General features: G+C 38.7%; 1 protein-coding gene across 3 annotated transcripts in view; it reads left to right on the top strand.

Moving 5' to 3' along the window:
- Positions 1-23,877, top strand: part of NKAIN3 (sodium/potassium transporting ATPase interacting 3) — a 686,257-nt gene that overhangs the window by 578,499 nt on the left and 83,881 nt on the right. For all 3 annotated transcript variants that reach the window (XR_004026194.1, XM_030795130.1, XM_030795129.1), the window contains exon 5: positions 21,549-21,609. Coding sequence is in view for 2 of the 3 variants with exons in the window: in XM_030795130.1 (XP_030650990.1) it covers positions 21,549-21,609 (61 nt within the window). In the remaining variant the exon portion in view is untranslated. The remainder of the gene's footprint in view (positions 1-21,548; positions 21,610-23,877) is intronic.

The raw sequence follows: 23,877 nt of genomic DNA, 5'->3' as shown, positions 1-23,877 counted from the left end.
TTTTTGTGGAATACGGTATGTCTGCAAGGATTTTTTTTTTTTTAAAGAAACTATAAGTTAGATCTTTAAAACACCTAGAAATGTCACTGGTTTTTTAAACTACTTTCTTTCAGCCCAAATATCCTTTCTGAATAATAATAGTCCAACCTCCGAAATTCCTTCCAGAATACCTTTCTGGAATTTGGTTAAATATGAACATGCTTCACTTGATGGATGTTGGCAGTTGGGCTTGAGATGTCTTCCCCAAAGGGGCTGGCTCTGGCACAAACAAGGCTGCTAAGAGCCAGCTCTGTCACCATGGAAACACAGCTGCTCCTGTGAGCACCCACAGCCCAGCCTCAGTCACCAGCACTGGTAACACATCCTACTTGAAATATTTACATCATAACAGCTTGAGTGTGGCTCATACAACACAGAGCTCATCCCTCTCTTCCAGAAATCACACAACTGGCTTTCATCAATGGCAGAGAAAAAGATTACTCCCAGGGTAGTTTTTAATTTTTTCCTAAAAGGTGAATTCCAAAGATAATAAAGCAGAAAACTCCACAACATCCCTTCCCCACCCCAAAATGGAACAGACCATTAAACATATTATTTAAGTACTCTAAGTAACAAACATGTTAGAACCCGTAAAAGTCAACATAGACACTCTAAGAGTAAGCTCTAATGAGTTAACCTAACTTCACTTTTGGACATAGTTACTAGGCTATGCTGGGATTCAAGTGTGCTATGATTCAAGTTGCTATGGTTTGTTTTGTCCCTGCCAAAACTCATGTTGAAATTTGTTCCTCAATATGGCAATACTGGGAGGTGAGTCCTAGTGGAAGGTGTTTGAATCAGTGGGGCAGATCCCTCATGAATAGACTAATGCTCTCCCTTGGGAGTAAGTGACTTCTCACTCTCATGGTGATAGATTAGTTTCTGAGAGAACAGATTGTTAGAGTCTGGTTTCGTTGGTTTCATTCTCCCTCCATGTGATCGATTTGCACATGCCAGCTTCCCTCTGCTTTCTGACACAAGTTGACGCAGCCTAAGACCCCCACCAGATGCAGATGCCCAACTCTGAACATTCCAGCCATCAGAATTGTGAGCCAAATTAATATATTTTCTTTATAAACTACCTAGTCTCCGGTATTATCTTACAGCAACACAAAAGAAGCTAAGACACACGCACCTCAATGTGCAAATTCAAGTGCACCTGAATTTCATCAAAGCATTTAGCAATCAATTACACTCCAAAAATAATGAATCTCCTGGACCAAAACCAGATGCCAGTATTTGAAGGGAAATATTATGTTAATATAGTTCTGGAGCTGTTCCAAAGACATCTCAGAACTCTTAGTTTGGGCAATAAGAAAATGGGAATCAAAGGAAAAAATCATTTTATCAAAAAGACACAAGAGTGCATATTTTTATCACAGCATAATTCACAATTGCAAAGATATGAAACCAACCTAAGTGTCCATCAACTGAAGAGTGGATAAAGAAAATTAGGTATATTCACACCAGGGAATACTACCCAGCCATAAAAAAGAATGAAATAATATCTTCTGCAGCTACTTGGATGGAACTTGAGACCATTATTCAAAGTAATTCAGGAGTGAAAAACCAAATATCATGTGTTCTCACTTATAAGTGGGAGCTAAGCTATGGGTACACAAAGGAATACAGAGTGGTATAGTGGATATTGGAGACTCAGAGGGTGGAAAGAGGATAAGAGGATTTTTAAAAAACTACATATTGTCTCAAACTATGAAACTACTACAAGAAAATTTTAGGAAAACTCCCCAGGACATCAGTCTGGGCAAAAATTTCTTGAGTAATACCCCACAAGCACAGGCACCCAAAGCAAAAATGGACAAATGGGATCACATAAAGTTAAAAACCTTCTCCATAGCAAATGAAACAACAAGGTGAAGAGATGATGCACAGAATGGGAGAAAATATTTGCAAACTACCCTTCTGTCAAGGGATTACTAACTAGAATATATAAGGAGCTCAAGCAACTCTGTAGGAAATACTCCAATAATCTAGTTAGAAAATGGGCAAAAGAGCTGAATACACATTTCTTAAAAGGAAACATACAAATGGCAAACAGACATATGAAAAAGTGCTCAACATCATTGAAATGCAAATCAAAACTACAATCGAATATCATCTCAACCCAGTTAAAATGGCTTATATCCAAAAGAATAGTAATAACAAATGCTGGCAAGGATTTGGAGAAAACGTAACCCTTGTATACTCTTGGTGGGAATGTAAATTAGTACAGCAACTATGGAGAACAGTTTGGAGGCTCCTCAAAAAACTGAAAAGAGAGCTTCCATAAAATCCAGCAATCGCACTGCTGGGTAAATATCCAAAAGAAAGGAAATGGGTATATCATAGAGATATCTGCACTCCCATGTTTGTTTCAGCACTGTTTACAATACCCAAAATTTGGAAGCAACATAAATGTCCATCAACAGATGAATGGATAAAGAAAATGTGGTACGTATACACAATGGAGTACTGTTCAGCCATAAAAGAAGAATGAGATCCTGAGATCTTGTCATTTGCAACAACATGGATGGAACTGGAGGACATTATGCTAAGTGAAATAAGCCAGGCACAGAAAGACAAACATCATATGTTCTTACCTATATGTGGGATCTAAAAATCAAACTCACGGAGATAGACAGTAGAAGGATGGTTACCAGAGGCTGGGAAGGGTAGCGGGAGGGGTTAGGGGAGCTGGGGATGGTTAATAGGTATAAAAAAAGAAGTTAGAAAGAATGAATAAGACCTAGTATTTAATAGCATAACAGGATGACTATAGTCTATAATAACTTAATTGTACATTTTAAATAACTAAAACAGTATAATTTGGATTGTTTGTAACGCAAAGGATAAAATGCTTGAAGGGATGGATACCCCATTTTACATGATGGGATTATTATACATTCCATGCCTGTATCAAAATATCTCTTGTATCCCACAAACATATACACCTTCAATATACCCACAAAAAAAATAAAATAATTTTTAAAATTACATATTGGGTACAATGTACATTACTCAGGTGACAGGTACACTAAAATTTCAGACTTCACTATCATGTAATTCATCCATGTAGCCAAAACCACTTATACCCCTAAAGCTACTGAAATTAAAAAAAAAAAAAAGCAATAAAGAAAATGGGTACCATTCATGAAAAAAGTTCTCATTTCTATTTATTTCAACATATTATTATGAAAAAAATGATGGTTGTTGCTCATTGAATTGAAAAAGTTACAATAAGGCCAAAGGTAAAGTCTAAGAACTCTAGATTATTAGACACAAGCATCCCGGAGCTATGTTGTGCTTTTGACTCAAATCTTGTAATTCTCGTGCTGGAGAAAAATGCTTTTAAAAGCTTAAGCCACCATTTAAAAAGTACATAGCATATGGTGAGCAACGTGTGGAGATGGATAGCACTTAATTCTAAGAAAGGATTACTCTGAAGAATTACACCATCATCCTGGGGATTACAGTATAAAAGACCTTGCCACTACTTTGCTAAGTAAACGCAGCTTTGGATTGTGAAAGGAGAACTACATATTGATCAGCAGTAAGCAGAGAGGTTAACATCATGGGCTCCAAAGCCAGAGCGTCCCTACCTAAGTGGTTTGGGGACAAGTTAATTAACCTCTGTGCCTCAATTTTCTCATACATAGAATAAAATCAACAATACAACTTAGCACTTGGAGATAGAAGGACTTAGTGAATTAATGGACATACAGTGTTCAAAATAGTATGCAACAAAACCCTGTGCTAAGCACTAGATATCCATTATCTTGATAATCTTCACAATAATTGATGAAGTGGTAGATTATATACATTTGACAGATTACAAACTGAGGCTCAGTGAGGTTAAATACCTTACCCAAGGCCCACTCTAATAGTAGTGGCAAAGGTAAAAGTTAAACTGAGATCTCTCTGACCGCAAAGATGGACTCTTGACCACCATAACCATCAACTGTGAGATGAGTGTTGGATCCCAGGAACAAGGCTGAAACCCATCCTGAGACCTGGGTATATCAAAGAAACACTGTTGGCAAGAGTGGCCTCATGTTGATCCCCCAAGTGTCAGGTGGAACCCCTTGAATCCCTGCCACCCAAGAACAGTAATGATCCTGAGAATAGAGGTGAATTATTTCCAGTGGTCAGGAGAGAAGAGACACAAAATGTCAAATCCAAGGAGGATGTAGGAGCACAATACAGGAAAAGTGGTGATACTCAGTGTCCATTTTGCCAAGACCATAGGGGAGGCTCAGTAGTCAATGACATGAGATCCTCTCCCACCCTTGATCCTGGAGTGGATGGTCTGTGATCTGTTGCAGCAATGACAGAGGAAGAGCAGGTCCTAGGCTACACAATGGGCTTCACTCAAAGGTCTATCAGTTACAAAAGATGGTACTGAACTGGGAGCAGTGGTGTGGGCCTCCAAAATGAACTACTTCCCACTTGGGAAGCTGAGGCAGGAGGGTCGCTTGAGTCCAGGAGTTCAAGGTTAGCCTGGAAAACACAGCAAGACACTCTATCTTAAGAAAGAAGAAGAGAGAGAGAGAAAGCTGATACTGTGGCCAGTTTCTCATGCATAACATCCTGGGGCCTTCTCAGAGCTGGGCCTACAGCATCATCAGTCTAATTTTGACTCTTGTGCAAGGCAGTGGAATTAGGTGTCATGGACTCCATCTGCTGATTCAGCCATTTAGATCACAGCATCTCCACATTTCACTAGGTAGGACTTTTATATACGTCCCACAGGTTAGGAAGGCCATGAAACACCATTCAATTATAGAAAAGCAGGTTTCCCTACTACGAAACATCTCCTCTCAACTTCCACAGACACATATGGATAGAGGAATGCCTGTCTTTCTCTTAGATTCTCCTGAGAACTATAAACTCCATATTTCTACATGTGGCTTTATCTGCATCGAGGGGCTGAATAGTCTACTGAGTTTACCGTGACTCACTGGATGGCAGGAGCAGCACCTGCAACAGAAAGAGGTCCAGACATTGCCATTTGTAAAAACATACCCTCGATAGCTCCTTATTGGCTAAGTCAGCTGCTCAGTGAGAAGCAGACAGGCAGTGGGTGGACATGCCAGTCTGTATGCCCAGAGGGTGGTGCCTGACTGCCTAAGCATGGGGATCAGAGCACAGCTGCTCTGCCATCCACTGCCTCCCAGTGACTGCTCTGGGGACCTCAGCTCTCAATGCATACAACCTGGAGATGAACACCTATTGCTGGGTTATATGGCTCTGTGGAAATCTGTATTTAAGGATCCAGTGGCACAAATATGTTTTCTGAAATACTGAGGGTGCCCCAAAATGGAAGGGGCACAAAAAGAGTCCAAATGCTCTAGTAAGCCAAAAGCCAGATTCAAAATGAGTGGTAAGAATGAGGGTTTTAAGTAGCTAGAGGTTGAAGTCAATAGCTCAAGATGGGAATGTGGGACAGAGGTTGAATAAGCAAGTCTGAGGTCAGCCTGAATAGATAAAGGCCAAGAGCTCCTGCCCAAGCCCAACTTTTACTCCAGTTTCTTGGGTCTGACTGCATTTAAATGATCAGGCATGGAGGAGGCAGAGCTCAGAGTAACCTAGATAATTTATAAGTCCCCATAGCCACAAAGACATGTATAGTCAACCTAACCCAAGACCTTACCTGTCACATTCTGACACGACAAAAATCACTCTCTATCCTCAAAATATACTCATAGTCATGTGACACATTTATGAATTCTCTTTTAGTTTACATTTTGGATTGTAAACGGGTAAAGATTAGATGGAATTTTTCCTTGATAGAAGTATTTTTCTTCAAATGACCTCATAACACTAAGATATAATGACCCTATCAAACTAGTCACATAATACCATTGGAGAATTATTGAATTTGACAAGGTACACTTAGAAAAGTCCTACATGAAATGATCTACTTAAATAGCGTCCTTTACAAAAAAATCTTAGGCAATGTTCTTATTCCTTAATGACTTGCCACCAGAAATGCATTATCTTAGAACAAGGTTCTTTGTGAGTCAGGGTAACATTGATGTCCTCCATGATGTTGCTGAGCTGGTGTGTGCAGAGTGTCTGCATCACGGAAGTATGTCACTGAAAATCTAATCTTTCTTGATAGAGGCCAGAAAATCATTTGTTTTTCATTTTGAAACTGTCTCCACAAGTGCTTCCCATACGCATAAGGACAGTAAATCCCCAGAGCTTGAATAAATGTGATGCTCTTGCTGTTGTGCTTTTTTATGGTCATCGTGGCAAAAACAACTTATTTCCATATTCATTGATTCATTTGGAGTCCAGGGTGCTGGTGGGACTCTTAGGAGAGTGAAACCAAATGTCTTCACATAATTTCAGACTTCACTTGGCATAGGACACTTCCATAAAAGATGCAGCTCTAATTCTGGATTCCTGAAGGAACAGTAGGAGCAGCTTGATTAAAAACAAACAGATTAGGTATTACTGGGAGTCACACTCTCCACAGAGTGATCCAAACAAATAAGAGAACCATCTCTCCTAAGACTTCTTCCCCTGAGGATCCTAAGAGCCTAGACTTCTGTTCTGCTGGGCACACAAGACAGCACAGATGGGCCTGGGTGACAGTTGCACCAAAAGGCCCTCTCGGGGGCCATAGAAAAAGAAATGTGGCCACAAAGCATGGGGAGATGAAACTGTCCACCTGCTGCCTCTTCTTCAGTCTCAGAGTTTCTTGATAAGCCCTCTAGAATAAGGAAGGATAAATATGCTGCCTGTATTAATCTGTTCTCACGCTGCTATGAAGAAATACCCAAGACTGGGTAATTTATAAAGGAAAGAGGCTTAATTGACTCACAGTTCGTCAAGGTTGGAGCAGCCTCAGGAAACTTACAATCATGGCAGAAGGCACATTTTCACAGGGTGGTGGGAGACAGAATGAGTGCCAAGAGAAGGAGGAAGTCCCTGATAAAACCACCAGATATCATGGGAACTCATTCACTATCATGAGAATGGTGTGAGGGAAACCACCCCCATGATTCAATTATCTCCACCTGGTCCCACCCTTGACACATGGGGATTATTACAATTCAAGGTGAGATTTGGGTGGGGAAACAGAGCCAAGCCATATTGCTGTCCAATCCAAAACTGAGGGTGAACCCTTGGACAAATCTGAGCCCTCAACCCCTTAGAAGATGGACTTGAAAGTTTCCCAAATTAGTAACCACATGTTACGTATCTGGACATTCCGTTGTTTGTCTTCCTGACTTAGGACAAGAGGGTATGCTGAATCAGACTTGCTATGAGGGTTGGAACACTGCCTGCCTGATGAAAACCGCTGTATCAGTTCAACAGAGTGACTAGAAAAGTCTTATCCTGTCATATTATTTCTCTCTCCCCAGTGAAGGAAGCAGTATGCATTCTGAAATATCCATAGCTATTTTTAATATCTTTCAAATGTTTGGTTTCATGTAAAATCAACCAAAGTTAACCCATAAATGAAAAGACTCTACTATCTTTTTTCTTTCCACATGTTTATACTTCATCCATCTGTTAAAGATGGTATTATATAATCATTGGCTTGTTCTCATGTTTAGTGCATGATCCATACAATATCAAAGCAAAGCAGCAAAAATCTGGAGAACTTATTGAATCATGGCAATAACTCTGATGCACACGAGCAGAGCTGGAGTTTACAGTGGCTGAGCAACTTGGTGACCCACAAGGGAACTTCAGTATTGCTACCATGCTGGAGTTCTGAAATTCATCCACTGTATTTCAGACATCCTGGTTTTCCTCCCTTACCTCACTTTGCAATGCAATTCTTCTCATTTATTCATTCAGAAGCATTTGATGAATACATTCTTCTTAGCAGGCAGTGCTAAGTGTTAGAAATGTTGTATTGAGAAAAAGCTCTCATCCTGAAAGAGCTTCATAGTAGAGACAAACATGTAAATAAGTAAAAGCACCATGTGAAATATGCCTTATTCAAGGAGTATGATGATGTATCAAAGTAGAGGAAGAAGCAGATTCTCTCCCTGATGGAGCTGGGGCAGGACTCTCAGAGGACACGACCTTTGCATCAGGTCTCTCGGAGGGTAGTTCCTGCCTTCCAGGACCTACTTAGAAGACAACGAATGGACACAATGCAGTGATAAAAAGCAGTACCTTGAAGCTGCCATTACAGATATAAGAACAAAGTGCAGAGACTGTTCAGACTAGAGATGGGTCAACTAAAGAAATCAAAGAAAGTGACATTTACAACTGGGCTTAAAGAATGAGAGGGTTTGTGCATGCAGAGATGTGAGAACAGGGTGAGGGGGTCATGGGCAAGCAAAGAATGGGGTGTACTCAGGGAGTTGGAGTACAGATGCATGGCAGAGGAGAGTGGAAAATAAGCCTTGGAGCCAGGCTGAGGTAGGATCATAAAGGGACTGGAAGTGGATAACAAGTGCATGTGCACTTGCACCAGTGAAATAATCTTTGTTATTGAGTACCTACCTCAAATTGTGAATAAAGATTTAAGAAGGTGTTTATTGCCATCAAAATTCAAACATGCTATAATTGCTATAAAACTCACCTTTAAGAAAATAAAGAAACCTCACTGACTTCCTATTTTTCTCCAGCGACTATCCTTTTTCTCCTCCTCTTTCAGTAAAACTCCTTGAAAGAGCTGTTAACATTCTATTTTCTCTTGAACCTTCTCTGATCAGATTTTTGCCCTTCTCTCCACGAAAATGACCATCATTAAGACCACTGATGTCTTCCACTGGTCTAGTCCAGTGTTCAATGCTCAGTCATTGTTCTTAACCTGTCAGAGACCTTTAACACAGCCAATAGCCTCAATTTCTGTACCCCTCATACTTCTCTGGTCAGTCCTTTTTGGTCTCTTTTGCTGGTTTCTAGTCTTCTCTCCAATTGCTGAATGTCATGATGCTCCAGAACTTCGTCCATGGACCCCTTCTCACTTCACTCACTTCTTTAGTGATCTAATTCAGTCACATGGCTTTAAATACCATCTACAGATATTCTATTAACCTCTACATGTGTCATTGCTCTTTACCTGAGAATTTCTCAGCATTGTGCTTCCATCAAACAACCTTCGGGCATGAGGTAACTTCTTCCCCATCTCACCCCCACAGAAAGTAGGCTGGCTTCACCTTACTGTGAAAACAGCACAGAATTTCCTTCCAGTAACACAACCCACAGGTGTGTGAGCATCCATCAAGGCCCAAGAGGTATGATAAATGGAGAAAAGAGATATGAAACTTGTGTTGCCCTCTGCACTGTGAGTAAAAGTCCTTTGTTTCTGACCCAGCACCCACATAACAGTAATAGGCTAATTTGTTAATTTATAAGTAGGGTAAAATCCCTGCAAAGTTTCTGACATTAGGTAGCTATGCTTTCTCTTAGAAGTTACTGAATACCTTAACCGAAATACATTACATATAGAAGCTTTCTACTCACAAATGTTGAAGTTAATGACTTTCATTGGAATAAAGCTCTGCACAAAGCAGTGTGTCAGTCTCTGTCTGCCTCCCATAGGCAGCCTTGGTGAAGGATTTCATAGAGTCATTTTGAACTTCAGGAAAAAATAACTAACAAGCAGTATTGTAGAACCTGTGCAATATGGTTTGGCTGTGTCCCCACCCAAATCTCATCTTGAATTGTAACTCCAATAATTCCCACGTGTCATGGGAGGGACCCGAAGGGAGACAATTGAATCATGGGAGTGGGACTTTTCCATGCTGTTCTCCTGATAGTGAATAAGTCTTATGAGATCTGATGGTTTTATAAAGGGGAGTTTCCCTGCACATGATTTGTTGCATGCCGCCATGTTAAGACATGATTTTGCTCATCATTTGCCTTCTGCCATTATTGTGAGGCCTCCCCCGCCATGTGCAACTGTGAGTCAATTAAACCTCTTCCTTTATGAATTACCCAGTATTGGGTAGTATGTCTTTATTAGCAGCGTGAGAACAGACTAATACAGTAAATTGGTACCAGGAGTGGGGTATTGCTGTAAAGATACCCAAAGATGTAGAATCAACTTTGAAACTAGGTAACAGGCAGAGAGTAGAACAGTTTGAAGGGCTCAGAAGACAGGAAGGTGTGAAAAAGTTTGGAACTCCCTAGAGACTTATTGAATAGCTTTCTTCAAAATGCTTATAGTGATATGGACAATGAAGTCCTGGTTGAGTAGTCTCAGATAGAGATGAGGAACTTGTTGGAAAGTAAAATAAAGGTGACGCTTGCTATGTTTAGCAGGTGGCATTTTGCCCCTGCCCTAGAGATCTGCAGATCTTTGAACTTCAGAGAGATAATTTAGGGTATCAGACAGAAGAAATTTCTAAGCAACAAAGCATTTAAGAGGTGATTTGGTGCTGTTAAGTATTAATATATTAATGTATTTATGTATTAATAAAGATATGGTTTGGAATTGGAACTTATGTTTAAAAGGGAAGCAGAGCATTAAAGTTCAGAAAATTTGCAGGCTGATGATGCAATTCAAAAGCAAAACCCATTTTCTGAGGAGAAATTCAAGCTGGCTGCAGAAATTTGTATAAGAAGCCAAATGTTAATTGCTGGGACAATGGGGAAAATGTCTCCAGGGCTTCAGAGGTCTTCATGGCAGCCCCTCCCATAACAAGCTGGTAGGCCTAGGAGGAAAAAATGGCTTCATGGGCTGGGCCCAGGACCTTGCTGCTTTGTACAGTCTTGAGACTTGGTGCCCTGCATCCTAGTCGTGGCTAAAAGGGGCCAATGTACAGTTCAGGCTGTTGTTTCAGAGGGTGCAAGCCCCAAGCCTTGGCAGCTTACATGTGGTATTGGGCAAGGGCACAGAAATTAAGAATTGAGGTTTGAGAACCACCATCTAGATTTCAGAGGATGTATGGAAATACCTGGATGTCCAGGCAGAGGTGTGCTGCAGGAGCAGAGCCCTCATGGAGAACCTCTGCTGGTGTAGTGCAGAAGGGAAATGTGCAGTGGGAATACCCACACAGAGTCCCTACTGGGGCAATGCCTGGTGGAGCTGTGAGATGAGGGCCACTGTTCTTCAGACCCCAGAATGGTAGATCCACCAACAGCTTGCACCATGGACCTGGAAAAGCCACAGACACTCAATGCCAGTCTATGAAAGCAGCCAGGATGGGGGTGATACCCTGGAAAGCCACAGCTGTGGAGCTGCTCAAGACCATGGGAACCCACCCCTTGCATCAGTATGACCTGGATGTGAGACATGGAGTCAAAGGAGATCATTTTGGTGCTTACTGCCCTTCTGGATTTTGGACTTCCAAGGGGCCTGTAGCTCCTTTGTTTGGCCAATTTCTCCCATTTGGAACAGGTGTATTTACCAAATGCCTGTACCCCCATTGTATCTTGGAAATAATTAATGTGCTTTTGGTTTTACAGACTCATAGGTGGAAGGGACTTGCTTTGTCTCAGATAAGACTTTGGACTCTGGATTTTTGGGTTAATGCTGAAATGCATTAAGACTTTGGGGGACAGTTGGGAAGGCATGATTCATTTTGAAATGTGAGGACATGAGATTTGGTAGGAGCCAGGAGTGGAATGTTATGGTTTGGCTGTGTCCTCACCCAAATCTCATCTTGAATTATAGCTCCCATAATTCCCACATGTCATAGGAGGGACCCAGTGGGAGGTAGTTGAATCTTGGCTGTGGGTCTTTCCCATGCTGTTCTCATGATAGTGAATAAGTCTCACAATATCTATGGTTTTATAAAGCAGAGTTCCCCTGCACACACTCTCTTGCCTCCCACCATGTAAGACATGACTTTTCCCCACCTTTGCCCTCTGCCATGATTGTGAGGCCTCCTCAGCCATGGAGCTGTGAGTCCATTAAACCTCTTTCCTTTATAAATTATCCAGTCTTAGGTATGTCTTCATTAGCAGCATGAGAACAGATTAATACACCATGTATTAAATAGAGAAACTTCTATTATTCCTTAAGGATTCTTTTAAGCTTTAAGGCTTCAATGTTGGTGTGAATGTGGGGAAACTTAGGAGAGTGATTGGGGAGTTATGTTATTCAAGGATTCTTCTGCCTTTCTTCAAGCCCAGCAATCCTCTCATTGAATGCCTCTCTTCTCTGAGTTCCCTGGATGACCTTTTTTAATCCCTCTATTTCACATAAAAGTGGTCACTAAAGACACATGATTTCAGGGATGACTCAATTTTTTAATTCATTCTTAGTAAGATTCACAACTAGCAGGACACACAGCCAGTGGTTATCCTCCTAGTACCTACAGGTGTGAAACCTAATCTAGTCAATTCTTATACAAGACCTGCAAGTCAAAACAAACCAATCTGACATACAAATCCTATTTGCAAAGACTAATCAATCTCTTAACAAAAAGTGGAGGTAGAATGTAGCTGTATGTCATTTGCATTAATTAAATATATCAAAGAAGATGGAATGTATGCTGTCAGAATTTACAATATAGAGAAGAAAGTCATTTTAAATTATATAACTACAGAAATGGATACCTTTAATGAGAGAAGACAAAAGCTGTCTTTAAAATGAATGACTCTTTTCAAAATTTTATTAAAAGCAGAGATAATCAAGATTGTTATGCTGATGTTATTTATTTTGCGTGTGTTTGTTATTGGCAAGAATGCATTTTCCATTTCTTGTAGACAAGCAGAAAGCCACAGAGACTATTTAAATTCAAATTCTGGGAAATCAAGAACTACACAACAGTCAGCCATCTACAAACTGCTGATTAACATGATGTCTAGACAGTTTCTCATGAGAGTAACATTATTAATTAGCAGTTTGGTTAATCACAATAGCAGAAGTAATTTTTGGAGTAAATATTTTATGAGTGTGCCCATCAATAAGGCAAAAGTAAAAGGAAATGTTTTAATTAATTCATTTATAATAATATTGAGATTATGGTTGGCAAATTCTGTTTGAGGACTTGAAGAATGATTTAATATTTCTAGTATGGCATGTCATTGTCTTATTGTTTTCAGCTAATGGTACTGTATATCTCAATTGCCTGGCCAAAAATTCTTTCATGTCATCTATCAAGACAATATTAAGGTCCATTAGTGAATAGTTAGATCTGACAAATTTTTTCTTGCTGTACATTGTTCTGTTCTTTTAAAACTGTGCATTCTCACATTTATCAGTAAGAAAATATTCACTGGATAGGGAGATATAACATGCTTCCATGTTAAGAAACTAATCTTACTTTCTGTCCATCAAAAGACTAGTTATTTGGAAAAGGAAAAATAAACAAATTGACTAGTTCTCTTTAGCACATAGACAATGAATCTTTTCAGAAAATGCAGTTAAACCAATATTTTTATAATAATCCATGGTCTTAAAATTATAAGAAAGAAATATAAGTTACATAGAACTTATGTAAACACATATTTCTGAAAAAAGTATCCAAAGAGCTTACTCTCTTTTGCCTTCATAAAAGTTCATCTATAACCATCTTCTCATACATAGCTTGCTTAATGTCTCATCCTACTCCCAAACCTCTCTTTGAATTTCAACTGTACTTACCTGAAGGATAAAATCAAGACTACAAAGCTTGCATTTATTTTTCAATGTTAGTCATCTGGTCAACATCTTCATTTTTAGCCTAGAAGAAAGTGTGCATTAAAATCACATAAAAATTTCCTGCAACAAATACAATTTTATTTTATATTATACGGATTTCTTAGAGGGTACTTAGATTTTTATCCTTAAATGTATGAATATGTATAACAAGATAATATATGATTCAACTACTAACAGTTAATACTTTCCAGTCCTCTTACAACAGTGGAAAGATAATCTAGAAGAGGGTGGTATACACTTAGTTTCAGGTCAAGATTCTTCCATCAGGACAGGATTTTTTTTTCAAGGTAAATTGGTCTCCTGTTGGATTTCCAGGCTCAACTCCATCAAATTAACTCTACATATTGATATGTGAAAACAATGTATTAGGATGGCTGAGTTTGTTCTCAAGAGACGTTCTCATCAATCCTCAGGCCTTTCTTCCAGTAAATGCCAATGGATGAACCAGTAAATGCCGATGGACCAACCAATAAATACTGATGGACTCCAGCATGACAAATTGAATGAGCCAATATTAGAAAACACCAAAATACATATTTCCTGTCAAAGAGGCTAACAATATGCTAACATATACTTTAGGCATCATTCTTATATTGAAAAACATCAAAAAAGACAAAATAATAATTCACTTTAAGTCAATATAAAGGTATGGGTAGCAGTATTATATTTTTTCCAAAAACAGAGGGAAGCAATGTATTAGAACATTAGAAAATAATATTCATTGTGGCATTAAGCTATCATGAAGACTTTAGCTTTACACTGGAAAAGTCCCATAGTACTCAATCAAAACATTTTGATATATCTTTGCTTACCTCTCACCTATATGGATGAAAAAATAATGATTTGTGGGATTTAACTTACCTGAGTTTGTTGTGGAGGAATAATCATTGGAATACAAAAACTATCAAGCAACTATGGGCTTACGATCCAATCAGCAACTTCCAAGATAGAATTCACAATGCATCATCTAAATTTCTGTCTATAGGCAAAACAACAGAACTCCTCATTCGGAAATTTTCCATTGCAGCCTGTTTCCTCCATTCTGTTACTATCCTTCTCCTTCCTTGCAGTGCCACTGAAAGAAAATCCAGAGTGTCAGTCATTTTAGTCACAGTTTATAGGAAGAGACTCTTGATCTGCCTGGCTGCTGCTTGGTCTAGCTCTTTAGGTTTCAAAAGAAATCTGGTTTATCAATGTTTATGACACTAGAACTCATGTCACCCAAACTTACTGAACTATTTTTCAAGCTAAAGAATCATCTTCGAAGTAAGTTCTCCAAAGTAATGAATTCAAAGAGGTATACAAAGTAGCAACAGAAAATGCATGTATCGAAAGGGGTACTCAGGATAATCCGTGGAAGCATGGGAAGTTGCAGCTTCTTTTTCTATTTATTTTTTATCTAAAAACCTAAGGAACATTAGCTTGTAACAATATCTGACTTATAGTTTAACACTGGTAGCCTCACTAGGCCTACATGCCAGAAGGTCATATGTCACTTAACTACAGGGATACATTCTGAGAAATGGGGTCTTAGGCGATTTCATCATTGTGCGAACATCATAGAGTTTACTTACACAGACCTAGGTGGTGTAGCTGACTACACACCTAGGCTACAAACCTCTATAGCACTGTTACTGTACTGAATACTATAGGCAATTGTAACACAATGGTAAGTATTTATGTATCTAAATATAGAAGAAGTACAGTAAAAATATGGTATAACACGTAAAAGTTGATAAGCCTGTATACTGATAAGCACTTACCATAAACGGGGCTTGCAGGACTGGAAGTCGCTCTCGGTGAGTCGGTGAGGGAGCGATGGGTGCATGTGAAGGCCTAGGACATTACTCCGCACTGCTGTAGACTATAAACACTGTACACTTAGGCTACACTACATTTAATTTTTAAATTTACTTTCTTCAATAATAAATTCATCTTCGCTTACTGTAACATTTTTACTTTATAAACTTTTTAAAGAATCTTTTGACTCTTAAAATAGCACTTAGCTTATAACACAAACACATGCACCTTGTGCAGTTGTACAAAAGTATTTTTTCTTTACATCCTTATTTATAAGCCTTTTTCTATTAATTTTTTTTAACTTTTTAAACTTCTTTGTTAAGAACTAAGATCCAGCTGGATGCGGTGGCTCACGCCTCTAATCCCAGCACTTTGGGAGGCCGAGGAGGGCAGATCACCTGAGGTCAGGAGTTCGAGATCAGCCTGACTAACATGAAGAAACCCCGTCTCTACTAAAAAATACACAATTAGCCGGGCATGGTGGTGCATGCCTGTGGTCCCAGCGACTCGGGAGGCTGAGGCAGGAGAATCCCCTGAACCCAGGAGGCGGAGGTTCTGGTGAGCTGAGATTGTGCCATTGCACTCCAGCCTGGGCAACAAGAGCAAAACTCTGTCTCAAAAAAAAAAAAAAGAAAGAAAGAAAGAAAAGAAAAGAAAACAAAAGAAAAGAAAAGAAAAACTGAGATCCAAACACACACATTAGCCTCGGCCTAATCATCAATGTCACTGAGGTCAGTATCATCAATATCACTGTCTTCTCCCTCCACATCCTCTTTCACGGGAAGGTGTTTCAGCAGCAATAACAGGCATGGAGTTGTCATCTCCTATGATCCCCTATGATAACAATGCCTTCTGAAACACCTTCTGAAGGACCTGCCTGAGGCTGTTTTGCATTGAACATTTTTTTGTTTTAGGTAGAAGGAGTACACTCTACAGTAAGAAGTATAGTATAAATACATAGACCAGTAGCATCATTGTTTACTATCAATATCAAGTATTATATACTATATGTATTTGTGTTTGCTATACTTTTATATGATTGGCAGCACAGTAGGTTTGTTTACAACAGCATTAGCACAAATATGTGAGTGTTGCATGTGCTATGATGTCACAACAGCTACAATGTCAATAGGAATTTTTCAGCCCCATTATAATTTCATGAGACCGCCATTATTTATGTGGTTCATCATTGACGGAAATGTTGTTATACGATGCGTGACTATGCTAGCAGTAGCCCGTAGGGGAGCAAAACTCCATAGTATAATGCAGTTAGCAGTGATGATCATGTTGGGTGTATTGAGATGAATTACAATCTCTGTGCAGGGTTTAGTAGATTTACAGATTATATGATCAGTTTTTAAGAAAACTAATGTTCACAAAATTTCAAGTGGCAAAGACGTTATCTTGGAAGAATCCATGCATTAAAGATAAAACTAATTAAGGACATGTATGAATTTTTTTAATAGCAGAGTTGACGTGTGTCCTCCTCTTAGTACAAGCTCCCTGTCAGGTACAATGCAAAATAAAAACAACAATGACCTAATCAAAGTGAAAAGACAATACCCCTAGAATTTGAAATTGTAAAGAAAACTGTTTGAAATGTGCTATTTAAAATAATTGTGATCTGCTTATACACTTTTGATGGGAGTGTAAATTAGGTCAACCATTGTGAAAATCAGTGTGGCAATTCCTCAAAGAGCAAAAAGCAGAACTACCATGCAACCCAGCAATCCTGTTGCTGGGTATATACCCAAAGGAATATAAATCACTCTATTATAAAGAGACATGCATGCCTATGTTTATTGCTGCACTATTCTCAATAGTAAGAACATGGAATCAACCCAAATACCCACCAATGATAGACTGGATAAAGAAATTGTGGTACATATACTCCATGGAATACTATGCAACCGTAAAAAATAATAAAATCATATCTTTTGTGGGAAAATGGATGGAGCTGGAGGCTATTTTCCTTAGCAAACTAATGCAGGAACAGAAAACCAAATATCACATGTTCTCACTTATAAATGAGAGCTAAATGATAAGAACTTATGAACACAAAGAAGGAAACAATAGACACTGCAGCCTACTTGAGGGGGGAGGATGGGAGGAAGAACAGGAGCAGAAAAGATAACTACTGGGTACTGGACTTAATATCTGCATGATGAAATAAAAAGTTAAATAAATAAATAAAATAATTATGTTCTGCTTTTAGGATATATATTTGTAGGTAGGATGGGAAAACATGACCAGATGTACAAACACCAAATTGATGATCGTAGTTTTCTCCCCAATATTAAAAGATGGCATTTGCTGACAAGAATGGATTGCTATGAACTGTGACTTGTCAAATTTTCCTCTCATCGTTTTTTAAAATTAGGATGTCATAATCATACTTCATATGTTAAAACTTAAGTAATTTTTTTTTAAGTTTTTTGAGTAGTTACTTTAATCTTTTTTTTTTTTTTTTGCTATTATACTTTAAGTTCTGGGATACATGTGCAGAACATGCAGGTTCGTTACATAGGTATGCATGTGCCATGGTGGCTTGCTGCACCCATCAACCTGTCATTTAGGTTTTAAGCCCCGCATGCATTAGGTATTTGTTCTAATGCTCTCCCTCTCCTTGCCCTCCACAGGCCCTGGTGTGTGATGTTCCCCTCCCTGTGTCCATGTGTTTCCATTGTTCAACTCCCACTTATGAGTGAGAACATGAGATGTTTGGTTTTCTGTTCCTGTGTAAGACTTAAGCAATTTTCTCAGTGTCATTTCTCCATCTCCACTGTGGCCTAAATTGTGCAGAACCTGCTGCAAGTCTAAATATGAGTTCACAGATGTGATAGGCAGATAGGTTCCCTAAAGATTTCCACGTCCTCATCTCTGGAAACTGTGAGTAAATCACTGCACATGGCAAAGGAGAATGAATAAAGGTTGCAGATAAAATTGATTGATAATCATGTGACCTTAACATGGAAGGATTGTCCTAAGTTGTCCAGGTGTGTCCAGCATCCTTAACAGTAGGACAGAAAGGCAGGGGAGGAAGGACCAGGGGGATGGCAGCTGGAGACAGAATCAGCAGCTAAGGAATACAGGCATCCTCTAGTAGCTGAAAAAGGCAAGGAAACAGAGTTTGCCAGATCTTCCAGGAGTACAGCCCTGCTGACACCTTGATTTTAGCCTCGTAAGGCCCATTTCAGACACCTGACCTTCAGAACTGTAAGATTTGTGTTGTTTTAAGCCACTAAGTTTGCAGCAATCTCTTACAGCAGCAACAGAAAACTAATGCAAGAGAGTTCTTGATTTACATGTATGCATGCTTGCAGGTATACACATATACACACATACCCCTAAGGGAGAACCCACCAAGGACTAGAAAGTTGTTTGCTGGCAAACGCCTTCTAACATATGGTTTAGTAAGAAAATGTCCCAACATTATGAAACCATCACTATCACAGGCTAACATAAAGAAACAAAAATTTGCAACAAATACAGCAAAGGCTTTCCCCCATAAGACCTCATATAAATTAATGAAAGCAAGATCAAGTTAATAAATGAACAAAAAACTTCCGAGGTAATTCACAAAAGAAAAAACATAAATGGCTAATAAAATATGAAAATATGTCAGATGAAAAAGAACTATTGCAAAAATAAATAAACGAAGAGATACCATTTTGTTTATTTTCTTGGCATGTATTTTTAAGTGACACTATCCTATGGTATGGAAAAGCAAGCACTGTCAGTCACTGCTGTGGTAGGATAGATGATACAAACTTTCCGAAAACCAAAAATGTATAAGAAATGTCATAAAAATATTCATTGTCACTTCTACAATAATAATTTTACCTCTGGGAATCAGGTCATCAAAAATTCAGGAAAAGCATTAATATTTTTCATAATATTATTTATAACTTGAAAACAACTTTCAATAATAGAACATTAATACATAGCAGTATATTTAAATAATACAAATTTATGTAGTCATTAATAATTAAGCTTATGAAGAGTATTAACTTGGGTCATAAGAGTATAAGTGATATATAGCAACTACAAGAGAGAAAGATTGGAAAGAAATCTATTGTAAAGTTATTAATGATGCGATTAGGGACCATTTCTTTCTTGCATATGTAACTGGTTTACTGAATGGGTTGGTAGAATACAGTCGAAAGGCAATTTTGTTTGTTCTCTCACTGCCACTTCAAGTACACATTACAGCTTTGTTCCATCTCACCTTTTGGATCATATTTCAAGCAGAATTTATAGCTCTTTTAGCTCCTCAGAGATATTAAATATCTAGTCCAGGTCACTGCAAATTCTCATCCACTTAAAAACTCTCCCACTCAGCTTGGGCCTGATTTCAACTTGCAGATTTGCAGAGAGTAAGGAACACAGCACTGCTTCCTCTTCTTCTCACCCCACTTCTCTCACTGTTCCTCTGTGTTATCGTGGGGATGAAGTAGAAGGAGAAATGATGGGAGAAAAGGAGGGAACAAGGTGTTAGCATGACAGGTTCCATTTTAACCTGGCAGGGTTACTCTCTGGGTGTGACAGCTCCCACACGCTCATGCTTCTTCTTGTGGGGTGCTTTTAGGGGTTCTTCAGAATCCCACCCCGCCCCTCCTTCAGGATCCCTACCTGTTTCTCGGATGATCAGCCTGCCTGGTTTGCCACTTTGCACCCCTGCTTGTCTTCTACAGCCAAAGTACCATCATCCTTCTTCTGAGGTCTCCTGCCCTACCAGGAAGTCCTCTGGGATGGCTCCAACTCCAGAACAACACAGGAAGATCTCTCCAGAGGCCTTACCCCCGGGCTAAGGGCACACACACACACACATCATGTCCTGCCAATTCTGCCCAATCTTGTCTCCACACACTACAATCAAAAGCCACTCTGGACACAGCCTCTTGCCTTGACTCTTCCAAGTGTGAGTTGGGTGCCAAGCCCCCATGTTTCCCAAAGTGTAAGAAATGTTAAGCTCCCCGAGTGCTTTCTGAAGCACCCCATCACTTGGCTTGAGGTGAGAGGAGGTGCCCTCTGGGTGGGAGGAGCCATCAGCACCCTGGCAGATTTCTCTCTAAGTCCTTCTCCTAAGACCTCACCCTAAACTTTTCTCTAACCTCTCAACCTCTCAGGGCTTCTTGGCCTTTGTCTAGACAGTCCAGAGATGGATTACAAGCTCAGGGTCCTAATTCACATGGGCAGTCAAAAGCCCCAGATATCTTGTTCTCTGCATTGGAAACTTTAGCCTTTGACACCAGGACTATCAGAAAAAGTTTCTTTTCTCTGTATTATTTTATAATGGGGGTAAAGGGTGGAAACAAATATTAACAAAGACAAGAAGATAAACTATAGCAGCTATCAAGTATCTATTTTTCATATCTATTGAAGTGCTTATAGTAAGTATTTTTAGACTGGACTAGATTCATTGTCAATTTTGTCCTCTAGGAATTGCAGTGTCTTTGGCTCCATGGAATAAAAATCATCCTCTCAGCATCATAAATGCAGAGGTTAAATTCTACTCCTGCATTTATTCTGTGAATTACTAGTATCCAAAGTACAAATCATCTCTTCTATTTTATTTTATCACTACTGAATCACCAGCAAGTTAATGTGTTTTCTTGTGGTATGATTAACAAAGCAATTTAGTATCCAAATATGATTTACATTCCCAGAGCATTTTAAATAATTAAGTAGATGATTGGTATTTAATTTATAAGCAACATGTTTTGATTCCTTCTGTAGCTTTTAAACATGAAAATAGTTATAGTTAATTAGTGCTAGTACAAAATGCTCAATCATCAGAAAAAAATCAAAACTTTAAAATAGATTTCTTAATAATCTTTGCTGATTATAAAATACAGGAACTGTAAGTCCCAAATCAAAATCTAAGTGAAATATCTAGAAATTGGTTTTTTCCCCCATTTCTGTATACTTTTTAGAAAGCTATTAAGGCTACATAGAAGTGAAAATGCTCTTTTAAAATCACAGCTATCAAAAAAAAATCACAGCTATCATTTTAAAAGAGTTTTTCCTGTAAACTCTTAAAAGTTGCTCATAAATATTTATCTTTATTAGATTATATTGGCTCTTTAAGTATGGAAACTTGGCATAGATTCTTAAGGTACACATTTTTTCCCTTTTGCAGTTGGTGGGTTTTGTGTATGCCTGTTACGTGATCAGTATTTCCATGGAAGAAGAAGACACATGTAAGTACTGTTTTCTCTCTCCCTGTGGGTTCCTTTTGAATGAGATACAGCTTCCAAAACTAATCATTACAGGGCTATGAAATCTTTTATATTTGGAGTCTAAAATGATTGAACACAGCATACTAAAGTTACAGTCAAGAGTTGACAGACTGAATTGCACACAAATAAGGTGACGCTACATATTGAAACACTCAATTTGTGAAAGCACGTGCAGAGACTCAGAAGGCCAAGGACTGCTGTCATATTATATCTTAGCAACTTTTCATCAGACACCTAACTGTTATGCTGAGTAGACAGTCAGCAGTTGTTTTACCTATTACCAATTTTAGGCATGTTGGTGGCAGAATTTTGAAGTCTGAGTAACAGTAATGATATCAATACAATAATACATTACAGAAAGATCTATATGTATATAAACCATATAAAATGCAATGAAAAAACTAAAATTTACAACCTTCCCGGTGAGATGCAAAAAAAAAAATTTACGAGGTGCTAAAAAAAAGTTAATGGGATGCTTAAAAGCTAAATCATGTTTTAGCAGAACACCCAAAGGAAAAACATTTATTAATATTATGACTTGAAGTTATATGATAGAGCTTTAGCACCATAGGTCAACAAATGACCTTCACTGAGTACCTGCTGATGTATAAGACACTTCTTGGCACAACTCTGTTAGGGACTCACATTTTTAAATTTACTTTCAAAATTTTTTTTCTTTTTTTTTTTCTTTTTTTTGAGGCGGAGTCTCCCTCTGTCGCCCAGGCTGGAGTGCAGTGGCATGATCTCGGCTCACTGCAAGCTCCGCTTCCCGGGTTCACGCCATTCTCCTGCCTCAGCCTCCTGAGTGGCTGGAACTACAGGCACCCGCCACCATGTCCGGCTAATTTTTTTGTATTTTTAGTAGAGAAGGGGTTTCACCGTGTTAGCCAGGATGGTCTCGATCTCCTGACCTCGTGATTCGCCCGCCTCAGCCTCCCAAAGTGCTAGGATTACAGGCCTGAGCCACCGTGCCCAGCCTACTTTCAAAATTTTAATTTACTTTCAAAATTTTAATTTACTTTCAAAAACTAAATTATTTTAGATAAAGAAATCACACCTAACCAAACCAGAGATTGCATGGCAGTCATTGTTTGAATTTGTAACAAAATGAAGCAAAGTAGCTAGCCATTATAACTTCCTTCCAGAACACAACCTCAAAGGGGTCTGATGAATTCTTCCCATCAAACAGATGGGTGGTGCAGGATATATGAGTTGGAATCCAGAATCTGATGGGGTCTTGTCTCAATTTATTTGACCAAACATCAGACCCTGAGATTAAAAGCATCAGGCAATGAAAACATGCAGACAAATTGCATCACGTATTTAATGCTTACTCAGAGTTTTTTTTTTTAATGCTAGATAAGACAAAAAGTTTCTGTCACTTGACAAGTGCAGTTCTAATGACAACACTTTTCATTTTGAGGTTAACTGCAAATCTCTATTTTTAGGAGTTTTATTAGTAGTTCTACAACCTGAAGGAGTTAATATACAAAAGGTTAGCAGCATGCTTCCAACTCACAGCTAAGACAGGCTGCACAGCCAAAAACGGTTGAGCATGAACAATATTAACTGGGATTTCAACCTGAAAGTTATTGGAATTTGAGCTGAATAAGTCAAAAAATTAATAAATTGATAAGTCCCAGCTGAATCTCTTACAAAGTAGATACCTACTTTTGAGTAGTTATCAAACAACAACAACAACCAAAACAGTCCTCTTTCTTTTCCTCCTCACTAAACTGGTCAAAGACTCTCAAAAGACACCAGTGCTCAGTTGTACCTAACAGTAGGAGAAAAGGCAGATTAATCAATAGTCTTATTATGTAGTGCAATAAATATACAAAAGTCTTTTCCTTGAGACTTGTGGTTTAAGCAAAGCTGGGAAATGCAAAATGGCATGCAAAATAAAAGACTCATCTAAATGGATACTTTTGTTAACTTTCTATTAGCCTTCTTTTCAGTGTATATAAATTGTATTGTTCACTGCCAGATATTGTTGTTCCATTGACTTTGATGTCTTTAATTAGCTTAAGTTTCTCTATAGAAATCTCTGAATCAGCTATTTCAATGCCCTTCAAACTGGGATTGAAGCAGCTGCTAGGAGACTATTCTATTAGTGGTTTAATTCTAGCGTTTGTTATTAGGGCCATACATTACGTTACCGAGAGACATCTGGATATAGTACTTGTGTTGTCATCAATTCAAATTGACTCAGAGTCAAAATGAAACTTG

This window comes from Nomascus leucogenys, chromosome 16, assembly GCF_006542625.1.
Source record: "Nomascus leucogenys isolate Asia chromosome 16, Asia_NLE_v1, whole genome shotgun sequence".
Classification (NCBI taxonomy): Eukaryota; Metazoa; Chordata; class Mammalia; order Primates; family Hylobatidae; genus Nomascus; species Nomascus leucogenys.
Note: the sequence above shows the minus strand (reverse complement) of the source record. Positions and strands in the feature narration are given on the sequence as shown.